The 12,103-nt window shown below is 40.5% G+C and overlaps 1 protein-coding gene across 1 annotated transcript; it reads left to right on the plus strand.

Moving 5' to 3' along the window:
* The first annotated feature begins 331 nt into the window (after window positions 1–331).
* Window positions 332–3,654, plus strand: LOC115346800 (alpha-tectorin-like). The gene is made up of 2 exons (XM_030027261.2): window positions 332–546; window positions 3,210–3,654. The coding sequence occupies exons 1-2, from the start codon at window positions 384–386 to the stop codon at window positions 3,329–3,331; spliced, it is 285 nt and encodes a 94-aa protein (XP_029883121.1). The 5' UTR covers window positions 332–383; the 3' UTR covers window positions 3,332–3,654.
* Window positions 3,655–12,103: the final 8,449 nt, after the last annotated feature.

The following is a 12,103-nucleotide window of genomic DNA, read 5'->3' on the forward strand; positions in this document are numbered from 1 at the left end:
CTTTTGACCACAGAGTTCATCATTTCATGGGAAATTGCACTTACACCCTGTCCAAAGTGTGCAACATCTCTGAAAGGCTTCCATACTTTGATGTGTCTACAACAAATGAGCACAGAGGAGCCAACACCAAAGTCTCTTACGTGAAGTCAGTGCAAGTGGAAGTCTATGGCATCCAGATTTCTTTGCTGAAAAACAAGAAAGTGAATGTAAGAAAATACTTGTTTAAAAGACATATATAATATTTTTAAACTGACATGCAGATAATGAAATATTTTCTCTGCAGAGTTTATAGCAAACTTTCTCTTTTTATTACTTAAATGTACCTCTTTTAATGAGATGTCCAACAAATTCTACAACTTGCTGTACAGGTGAATGGCAGCAGAATGAACTTGCCTGTATTTATTGAAAAGAAGATCAGTATTCAAAGCAGTGGTGGTTATGTTCTCTTGGAAACTGACTTCGGACTGTGGGTGAGATATGATGGAAATCACTATGCAGAAGTCTCTGTGCCCTCTAATTACCGTGGTCTGCTCTGTGGCCTCTGTGGTAAGTCATAGGCTTAGTCACTTTTTAGTGAGTTGTGGAGGTTGGTGATTACTTAAAATTTATTTTTTAGCGTGTTATACTTATTCTACACACAACTAGTCCTTGTCAAATGGACTAGAATTTACAGCAGTGAAGAAAACTTGCTAGAATTTTTCAGTTTCTAACAACTGTTACTTACAAAATTCCTGGTAACATGCTATCCATTTGGAATGTTGTGAGGTGTAACTGAAAATAACATTTTTAGCCAAATAAAAAACCTCACTTCAGTTCTACAGTTTAAATATAGGAAGAGTAATGATTTGCACGCAGCTACTCAAGAATTCTACAAATATATTTTTCTGTTATTTACATTCTGATGTATTTGTCTTTTGTTGGGTGTGAGGAATGCTATACCATTTCATTTTGTGAATCATAAAAACTTGATACGGTTTCCACAGCAGAGAGCAACCTTCAGAATAGCTTACTGTCAACATCTTCAACCTTTCCTGCTGTTGTTCTCCTGTGCTGTTTTAGGGGGTATTTATACAACATGAATGATCATGTTTACATGATCAAAGAAAAAAAAATAAAGGAGAAATAGAAGAAAAAGAAAGAAAAGAATAATTAGACTACTAAGGCTTATTTTTAGCTATTTTTTATTCCAGCTAAGGTAGGCAGCGTCTACATTAAAACACAGCAATGACAAGGATCCAGTATCAATAATCCTGAGCTGACAGACTTGATGAATAACAAAACTCATACCTTATTTCCAAAATTCAAATACCACAAAATATTACGTGCTATATATGATACAAAACATAGAGGCCTTTTAGAATCCTGTGAGAAAGATCAAACACAAAGGGCACATTCTACTGTGTTCTGTAAGAAATTCTGTTGCAATAGGATACCAAAATAAGTAAGAGTCACAGGTGGCTTATATAGCTAATGAGAGTAGGTGCTCACTGGCATTAGTAGTGACCAGTAATTTTTCATCAGCAGTGCTGCTAATGCAGGTTTAGTTGGAACAACATTCTGAAATCCAGGTGATTATATGAAATGTACTTCAGGATGGAAATGGGACTGTAGAAATTATGAGAGTAGCTTGTCTTGTGAGTTTCTGATTATTCTTTGATTTGGATCATCTGAAATTTGTGAAATGCTCTCACAGCATACTCCTTGAGAAGCTGGCAGCTCATGGCTTAGACAGGTGTACTCTTCGCTGGGTAAAAAACTGGCTGGATGGACAAGCCCAGAGGGTTGTGGTGAATGGAGTTAAATCCAGTTGGCCAGTCACAAGTGGTGTTCCCCAGGGCTCAATTTTGGGGCCAGTTCTCTTTAATATCTTTATCAATGATCTGGACGAGGGGATCGAGTGCACCCTCAGTAAGTTTGCGGTTGACACCAAGTTGGGAGGGAGGGTTGATCTGCTCAAGGGTAGGAAGGGTCTACAGAGGGATCTGGACAGGCTGGATCAATGGGCCGAGGCCAGTTGTATGGGGTTCAACAACGCCAAGGGCCGGGTCCTGTGCTTGGGTCACAACAACCCCATGCAACGTGACAAGCTTGGGGAAGAGTGGCTGGAAAGCTGCCCGGCAGAAAAAGACCTGGGGGTGCTGGTCGACAGCCGGCTGAATATGAGCCAGCAGTGTGCCCAGGTGGCCAAGGCGGCCAACGGCATCCTGGCCTGTATCAGGGATAGTGTGGCCAGCTGGACTAGGGCAGTGATCATCCCCCTGTACTCGGCCCTGGTGAGGCCGCACCTCGAGTGCTGTGTTCAGTTTTGGGCCCCTCACTACAGGAGAGACATGGAGGTGCTGGAGCGTGTCCAGAGAAGGGCAACCAAGCTGGTGAGGGGCCTGGAGCACAAGGCTTATGAGGAGCAGCTGAGGGAGCTGGGGCTGTTTAGCCTGGAGAAAAGGAGGCTGAGGGGAGACCTTATCGCTCTCTACAACTACCTGAAAGGAGGTTGTAGTGAGGTGGGTGCTGGTCTCTTCTGTCAGGTGGCTGGAGATAGGATGAAATGAAATGGCCTTAAGTTGTGCCAGGGGAGGTTTAGATTGGATATTAGAAAAAATTTCTTTACTGAAAGAGCTGTCAGGCATTGGAACAGGCTGCCCAGGGAAGTGGTTGAGTCACTATCCCTGGAGGTATCCAAAAAGCGCGTAGACAAGGCACTTCAGGACATGGTTTAGTGGGCATGGTTGACAGTTGGACTCAATGATCTTAAAGGTCTTTTCCAACCTAAACAATTCTATGATTCTATGAAATTTCCAGGTTCAATTATCTCCCCATGGGTTTTTCACACTTTCACTTCAGGAAATCTACATAAGAATATAATGGTGCAAATAACACCGTTTGATATTTAGTCCAATATTCTACAGGTAGGATCCAAGGAAAGGAGTTGGGTTTTTTTAGCTAAACAGTTCTTTCTTGTGTGTAATGTGATCTAGTCACATAAGAACTTACAGACTTCTTGCTTCAAGTCTACAAGTCCCAGAACAGCTGTTCTTGTCAGTGGTCAAAGTCTAAAACACAACTGAGCTCTTCTTATTTTGCCCAGTATACATCGATGTTGCACATATACTCTCCCTAGTTCATTGTAGTTTATTTCACAGCCTGAAACGGAGGTTTCTTCTACAGGTATGAACTTCATGTGTCCCATAAATCTCTTTTTACCCTCACAGGTAATTATAATGGTGATCCAAATGATGACAACATAAAGCCCAATGGTGACACTGCAAGTGGCTCCACTGATCTTGGACAAAGCTGGCTTGTGCCTGAGAATAACGCCATGTATGTATATTAATTTAATCACATGGCATTTGCTAATCAAACTCTATAAAATCAAACATCCATCCACTCACTGGCTTTGTCATCCGGTACCATTTTACATCTTCCAACTGTCCATTAGAAGTAGGGAGCTGTCCCTTTACATTAAACAGGGAATGAGAAGAGGGCTTGTGTCCTTTAAGTCTTGTTTTCCAAAGCAGGAACTGTCTGCTGAGTGTGAGGGGGGATGGGACTTCAGTCCATTTCCCTGATCGGAAACTGTAACTGATTGGATCCCACAGCTCTTTTTTCAGCTAAGAATAGGCCTTTGAATAGGGCACAAGGCATCAAAAAGGGAGTCCATTCCGTGATAGGGCTGACGTCAGCTTTTCAAAGAAGCTGGATAAAGTCTTGTGACTGTAATAAAATACACCCTGTTGTGCAGGGTTGTCATGTGTCAATCTTCCACTGAAAATCTGATAGTAAGAGATGTGAAACACACATTTGATTTTGCTTGCTTTCCCCAGATGCTCCAGTGGGACAGAAGAGCAATGTGATCCTGTGCTGGAGAGTGAAGCAAAGAAGAACACAGCATGTGGCATGATCACAGACCCAACAGGTAGTATGTTGGTAGTTCTCTGTGAGCCACGTGATGGAGCACTTTATAGCTTGTGTTGTCTCCTCTCTATAGTTCGTTGTTCTGAGCTCACATTGGAAGCATATAAAATCTCCAGTGTGAATGGCCAACATAAAACTCATAGGTGCTTGGTCAAGATACGTCAACCACTCAGACAGTGCCAATGTGTCCATGAAGATTATATGAGAATGTGCTCAGGGAGCCATAGCTGCTCTTTGCTTTATAGTGACTTGCACTCTGCTTGCTAAAAGAGATAGTTCAGAGGGCACTGTCATTGCATGTATTACAGATACTTTATCTGAAATCCTGTATGTGTTCCCTGCATTGGACAGCCCCTGCAGTTGTCTGGAATTAATGGCTTTCCTAGCCAGCAACTCTTAATTTATGTAAGCTATGTTATATCAATCATGCAAAAAGAAGAAAGCCTGATCCAGAGGGCCAAGTCTCATTATGCATGCTCCGTTTCAAGTGTTGGTTTAACTTACTAAACAAAGTTAGCCTGGAGCACTTACAATACATTTGCCATGACAGAAAATAGATGGTGGTGGTGATCTTATCATTCCCCATTTTTTTCTATTATTCTATATAACTTTCTTGATTTACACAGGAATTTTCAAGGATTGTCATACCAAAGTGCCTCCAGAGAATTTCTTTGAAAACTGTGTTTATGACATGTGTTTCACTGGTGGACAGGCAATATCCTTATGCTATGGACTGCAGGCCTATGCTGAGTCATGTATCAATGCTGGGATATGCATAGAGTGGAGGAATGCTACTCTTTGCCGTGAGTGTTGTGACTTATAAATATCTATTCTGGATTTAAACTTCAAAAGTATGCACATTTTCCTTTACCTTTTTCATGCATGTTATTTCATTTTATGTAATGTTTTGAGTATAGTTTATCTTTTCTCATGTCTTGAGCCTGCTTCAGTTTCAGTAACACTCCAGTATTTGTATAAAATACTAATTTTCAAGGACATTTGGATACACGCAGGTCTAATCCTTAAAGTTTTAATAATTTACTATTAGTTTATTGGAAAAGTTTGATTACATTTAACTGTGTCTTATGTGAGCTTCTGCACTGGGGAAATAACTGCTGCTTTGCTCCACTGAAAAACTACCATCCTCAGTGTAAGTAGAGCTGGTAGTCTTCCACACACAAATGCTTATCGATGGCTTTTGGTTAAAAAACTAGTTTAATAAGAGACCTTGAGAAACACCTGTTTCTAGGAAGTTTACAAGTATTTCTCTATAAAGCAAAAAAATCAAGTATTCTCACTTATCTCCCAATTAATTCTTTTCAGAATGACCTTATGGGAAATTTCATATAATGAACTCATATTTCTTAGAATAAATCTTTCCAGGGGTTCCACTGGTGCCAATTTTATGCAGCACTGGGCAGTTTTCTGCTTGCCAGACATCTTCTAAAGGACTTTTATATCCACAACGTACACACCTGGAGAGAAAAAAAAGAAGTCCTCTAAAGGTCAACCACACTGAAATAAACCATAATCTTCTCTAGCTTTTTTTTGTCTTTTACACTAATTTTGATTATACCAGTTACCACTGTATTACCTTCTGCAGATTTGCACCTTTTTTTCTTTTTCTTTCTTTTCTTTTTCTTTTTTTTTTTTTTTTTTCCCTGTGATCAACAATTAGCTCTGCATTGAAACTAAACCATGAAAAAACATTGAGAGATTCTAGGAGCTACTCAGTTTGGACAAAGAATTACTGTGACTTTAGAATGGCTTTAAAGCACCCGGTAAGTCAGCCCTGGGAGGACAGAGCACAGAGAATTCATATATAAAAAGAAGACAGAGCAAGAAATGAGCTTCTAACTCTCCAAATCAGATTAACACTATGGACATCCAGACTTCATAGTCTGAGGCCATAGCCCAGGACCTAAATATCTATGGCTTGATTATAGTGATAGAGAAGACTCAGTCACATTAAGAGGATTGACTCTCAAGTGCTCCCTCCATCAGTAATTCAAACAAAAACTCAATTAAGAACCTGACAAAGGGCAGGTACTCTGGCTAGATGACTGGAGATGTTGGTTGTAATTGCCTGACAGGACTAAGAGATCCTGCTGTAGGGACAGAAGTAAATGAGAGTCATATGTAGTGATTTGTCACAGAATGTAGCCAGAAACAGTTTTTAGGGGGGGGGGTTTAGATGACAGAAACGGACAAATGCTTCAGGATTTCTGTAAAATGTAATGTCTTCCCTGGGGAGCATGCTTTGAGTGATAGAAGCCCAATTCTACCATGAGCAGGAGGGGTGTGACAGTATAATATATTTTCCTCAAGGTGTCTCAGTGAAAGACAGAGTCTGATTTTTAGTTCTATTTTTAAATATATGGCAGGTGTTCAAATAGAAACTACAGTAATGGGGCCATATCAGCTGGTACGTGAAAAGATTCTTCTATTCCCTTAATGGAGTGACTTCATGTCTTTAAACCTGCAGAAAAAGGTTTACTGAACCAAGCACAATTAGTCCTGTATGATCACATCAGACCTACCCTCAAAGCGAGCCTACAATGTTTGACTTCCTTTGTGAAGTGCAGGGTGGCCCACCTGTCTTACCCACCTCTACGAAAAGCCACCCATCTCACATGGCAAGAAAATCCTTTGTACACAGCACTCTCCAGTGTCAGACATTCTAACAGCAATTTTATATATTTTCAGGAGCAAACAGTGAAAGCATCAGGAAAACCTCTATCATGATTTTGCCCTTTTGAGTGATCTTACTTTTTTCTCTCTAGCAATGTCCTGTCCTGGAGGCAGCATCTACAAGAGCTGTGGTACTAGGTGTCCCTCTACCTGTTTGAACATCTCAGCAGTTGATTCTTGCAGTTCCTTACCAGTGGAAGGTTGCTTCTGTAAGGAAGGTTACATTTTGAGTGGAGACAAATGTGTGCCAGAAAGCAGCTGTGGTTGTGTTGATGAAAAAAACCAGTATCACCAGGCAAGTTACCTCAGATGTTTAAAGAAAAAAAAAAGAACAAACACGGGAACTCATTCTTTATCACCATGAGAGAAAAAAAATGTTAATATCATTAACACAGTTATTATTTACAGCATTAATAATAACAAAATAGACTCACTTTGCCAGCCTTCTTGATCTGTGAGCTGTGTGGCTACAATTGCCCAAATGATCATACATCATGCACATTCAAATACTAATAATACGATTGTCCCTTACGGTATTACCTTCCAATTTATCTTATAGTATATACTTCTACACTCTTTTTTCTGCTCAGCTGGATGAAAGCTGGTTCACCAGTTATCCCTGCACTGAACGCTGCACCTGCAAGGCTAACAACACCATTGTGTGCACATCCTGGGAGTGTGGAGTCCGAGAGGAATGCAAAATTCAGGATGGTGTGCTGGGCTGTCATTCCAATGGTAAGTCCTGCCTGAAAATGGTTCTCAGTGTCAATTCCATAATTAGATCCTTCTTCTCCTTCTAGCTTTATTATAAATATCTTTTCATATGTGATGGCAAAGAAGTCTGAACTGACTGCTGCCAGTGCTAAGAGATGAAAAGACAGGACGATCTGTCTTGCAAGCACAGACCCCTTCTGTTGTAGTGGATATCAGCAAAAACTGATGCTGCCCAAAAGTTTGCAAGGTCACTTGGGTTCTTTTTGTCTTGATAGTACAAAGTCAAGTCCCATATCACCAGTGCTGCAAGGTCTGAATTTGGCAATAATTAAGAACTGCATGTCTGAGAGTCTGGGTGATGGCAAGTGCATTAAGTATCCATGTATATAGATGCAAATTTATTTACTTTTATATTTATACATATAATTATGTATTTTTATATAGCCAAGTAGAAAAGCTCTGTATTACTCTCAACTACCATAAATCATAGCTACAACAGCATATAAAAATGTATAAAGAGGTTCATTTGCTGCCAAGTTGCCAGTTTGTACATAATTAAATTTAAATTTAATTCAATTTAAATTAAAATTAAAATTAAATTAAATTTAGGAGACACTTTCTGGAAATTTCTTATTTCCAAATAAATGTCATTGGCATGAACCTGAGATACCTTTAAGGTTTGCCCACATAATAATGATCAGGATTAGGTTGCTGCACTAATGCAAACACCTTTGGTCAGCTGAGTCCATGGTGAAATCCAAGCCAAAGTTCTCAGATAATTTTTTCACCCTCAGGCCAAGCAACATGTCAAGTGGCAGGAGATCCCCATTATTTCACATTTGATGGAATGATGTACACTTTTGTGGGTACCTGCACCTACACCTTGGTTGAGGTTGTCAACACCAACAGTGTCATTCCTATAACCATCCTTGGCAAGAATGAAGACAGAGGACTAAGAGGGGCCACATACCTGAAAGAAGTCTACATAGATGTGTATGGTGTACGAATCACCCTTCAGAAAAGCCAAGGAATCCTGGTAGGTGGTGGTGCTCTTTATTCTGGCAAGATGTATCTTAAAATTAGCTCACTACAGTAGCTGTAGGAAAAAGGATCTTCATGTTTCCTAAGGAATATGTACACATATGCTTAGCACTTGTGGGCACCTCCATTAACTGGATGTCATGGGGAAATATAATTTCTCACTAGTTCCCACGGCTTCTGGTTTGGGTTTACTGTTCTATTGGCCATATCTTGGAGGTGGAGCCCAGAGCCTCCAGATTGGAGAATTGTTGCCTGAAGTAAAGAATGGGGCTCCCCACTTCAATAGCTGTTGTCAACCCAATTACCTGTAGCTAGCTAACAAGAGCAGAGGAAAAGCAAGTCATACTGTATTGGTCTAGAATAGCATGGGGATCCATGGCAGTACCAGAGGCAGGGAAGCCACACAATGGGTAGGTAAGAGTTTGCTCACTACCAGGGATCTTTCCAGCTCCCTTTTGTTAAAGGCACAGGCTATGAGTCCTGCCCAGCTCTCCTCAGCTATAAGGCTGATTCCTGCAACCCATAGTTGGAATATGCAATGGTGGAAGTGTAAAGGAGCTAAAACTGTCATAGAGAAATCTTCAGCACTGCTAGGAATATAGATTGTGAGCAGAAAATCTTTCATGGAAGAATGTCCATACTGACAAACGACATGTCTCTCCAGTTGAACAATGAGAGAGTCTACACTCCAGTGGAGAACCGGTTGCGAGGCGTGTCCATTGGAAATGTTGGCAGATTTATAGTAGTGGAAACTGACTTTGGTGTAATAGTGAAATACGATGGCAATCACCATCTGGAAATCACTCTCCCACAGTCTTATTTCTCAAAGGTAAGATTTAGCATGTAAACATCTGGCACTGTTTCAAAACCACTGCTTTGTGCGTTTCTTTTTCTTTTATTCCTGTGTTTTGCTATTGCACCTTTCTTTGTAGCTGTATTGTAACATGTCATTTTTTTGCTTTCTATTTTTTCCCCTTCACAACAATTTCCTTTTGTTCCAAGGGGGTAGTTAAAGAAAATGACCTGGCTAGGGGAATACATCCAGCTTCTAGAATAAAACACCTTGAAGCCTTAGGGAACCACAGATTTACTGCAGTTTCTATTCTATTTCTCCATGGGTACAGTCAGACACTAGTGAGTATGTCTGAAATGTCTGGTACAAGATTGGTTGTTGGTACTGATCTGGTCACATCATTTCATAGGCAATGAATACAAAGTTATTGGGGAAACTGATGCAGAACAGACTCTGCTTAGAATACGGTTCTCGTTCATTTGCAGGTACATGGCATGTGTGGTAACTTCAATGATAATCGTGAAGATGACCTGTCCTTGCCCAATGGTACACTCGCCAGTGTCACACAGTTTGGAAATAGCTGGAAAGTGGAGGAAGACAGTGATGAAGGGTAAATGTAACTTCCTTTCATACCTTCCATCTTCCTTTGGGAAAGAGTCTCCTTTCAATTGTTTTGACTGTTTGCTACTTTGTAACATTTGTCATGTATATGAGACTTTTCTCTTCTTGAATTTGAAACTCAAAAAAAATCCATCACCACAGGAAACTACTGCACAGGCCAGAGGGAAACCACAGCCATTCCATAGATCTACACACACTTGGGGAATTAGGCTTTGGGGCAGTCCACAGTGTGGACATAGCCTTTGTTTATTTTATGCTGAAAACACCTAGAGCAGGACGATGGTGTTGGGGAAGAGTGAGGGCCAGCTGCTCCCTAAGGGACAGGGAGCCAAGTGTGATAACACAGCCGAGAGAACAGTGGCCTCACCAGCCAGGGCCCATCCCACACTACCAGAGCAAGGCAAGCAGGACAGGCCCAAGGGTGGAAGCCAGGGTCAGCCAAGAATCCAGATCACCACACAAGTTTGCAGTGACAAGACAGGTCCAAGATCAAGCTGAGAAGTCAATCCTCTAGTCAGGGTCAAGTTCAGTGAGAGTAATGAGGGTCAGACACAGCATGGTGATTGCCAGGCAGGTCTACTTCTGCCTAATCTTTCACTCGTAGACAGAATGAAGACCGTAGTCTCTAGCGTTATTTGTTTAATACCTTTCAGTAGAAACAAACTTTTCAGTGTCAGTCTCTTGTCTTATATATGCCTTTGAAACTTAAATGCAGCTGTGTCTGTGCTTTCATGCAGTTGTTTATCAGACTCAAGAGAAGATGATGTTCCTCCTTGCACTGCCGAGAATAAACCAGTCATTGAAAGCCAGTGCAATGTCCTAAAATCAGACAAATTCAAAGCATGTCATAATCTAGTCAAGCCTGAAGACTTCATACAGATCTGCATCTATGATATGTGCCAGTATGATGGCATGAAGTCTACTCTCTGCGACATAGTTCAAGTCTATGTGGACACCTGCAGGAATCATGGAATCACCATTAAATGGAAGAATAGCACATTCTGTCGTAAGTGTACAAGCAAGTGAAAAAACTGAAACTTGGACAGCTTGAAAATAAATTAGCAGTATTAGGTGAACAAGTAATGTAAAAGAAAATTTAACCCAAATTCTCACAAAATGCAATTCTATTATTATGATTTAATGACTCCATTGTTGCACTGAACTGTGTTCAGGTTGAGCTAAAGCCAGTTATAACTCAGGACTAGACAAGTTATGGATAGTAATGTGGAGTTAGAATGGCTTTAGTAGCCAAATGAACGTCATGATACGTTGCAATGAGCCTAAAATGGAGAAATAATACAACCAGACTAAAACAAAGTACAATACTGTGTTAGGACACAGGGCTCGATGACACTGTGTTTTGAATGAAAACTGACAATTTGGCCAGTTGCTTATTAGGGGCCACATTCTCAGATTAATTAATTTCCAGTGTATGTGCCTCACTCCACCTATTCAACAAAGCTGCAAACAAATTATGTAACAATGAGTAAAGATTACACAGTGGGTTTCTTTTTGTTGTTTTTTTCACAATTTAGTATTATATTGTGGAATTAATTATCACATAATGTTGTGGAGGACAAAACAATTAACTGGTTAAAAAACAAGCCAGATGAATGTTGAATAGCTCCATCAGAAATTCCTAGTTGCTTCCTTGCCACGAGTGGAGGAAGATACTGGACAAACGAACCCTTTGTCCTGCTACCCTGTTTCTTGAACTGTCCCCTTATGCATCTCTAGTCATTGGCAGAAATAGGGTATAGAGCTAGATGAATCTTCAGTCTGACAATGCATATCTGTTGTTCTTGCATGTGTTTATGCCTGTGGTTAAGCTAGATATACACCTATTTTGCACCACTGGAGGGCTGAACATTCTAAGGAATTTGCCCTAAAGATTCTCATTTCTAGCAGTGCCCAAAGAGGCATTTGAAGCTGAACTGGATTACTGAATCTGAATGATCTAGTGCCAGGTGCCACCATTTCAGGCATACCTGTAATAGAACTGAATCAGCAGCTCCAGAGAGGGTTCTCTGTTTTGTTTTTGTTGGGTTTTTAAATAAAATATAAAAAATCAAAACTGGTTGATGATCAAAATCAGCTATTAAAAGGCAATTCTATACTACCATTTTATAGGCCAAGTTGTAGCTTTCAGCTAGCCACATGTGTTTGCAGTGCACTTTCTAAATATATTTAATAATGCTGGTTCTATTCTCCACCCACACAGCATTGCCCTGTCCACACCACAGCCATTACACAGACTGTGTCTCCACCTGCCCATCAACATGCAATGACATTTTTGCCTCTTCCCTTTGTGAGAAGACAGAAGAGTGCACT

This window comes from Aquila chrysaetos, chromosome 10 (assembly GCF_900496995.4).
Source record: "Aquila chrysaetos chrysaetos chromosome 10, bAquChr1.4, whole genome shotgun sequence".
Classification (NCBI taxonomy): Eukaryota; Metazoa; Chordata; class Aves; order Accipitriformes; family Accipitridae; genus Aquila; species Aquila chrysaetos.

Excerpts from the sequence above, each read along its gene's own strand:
- LOC115346800 (XM_030027261.2), top strand. The coding sequence starts at position 384 with ATGAACTTGCCTGTATTTATTGAAAAGAAGATCAGTATTCAAAGCAGT. Across the intron at positions 547-3,209 it reads TCTGCTCTGTGGCCTCTGTG|GTAATTATAATGGTGATCCA; the intron begins GTAAGTCATAGG and ends TTACCCTCACAG.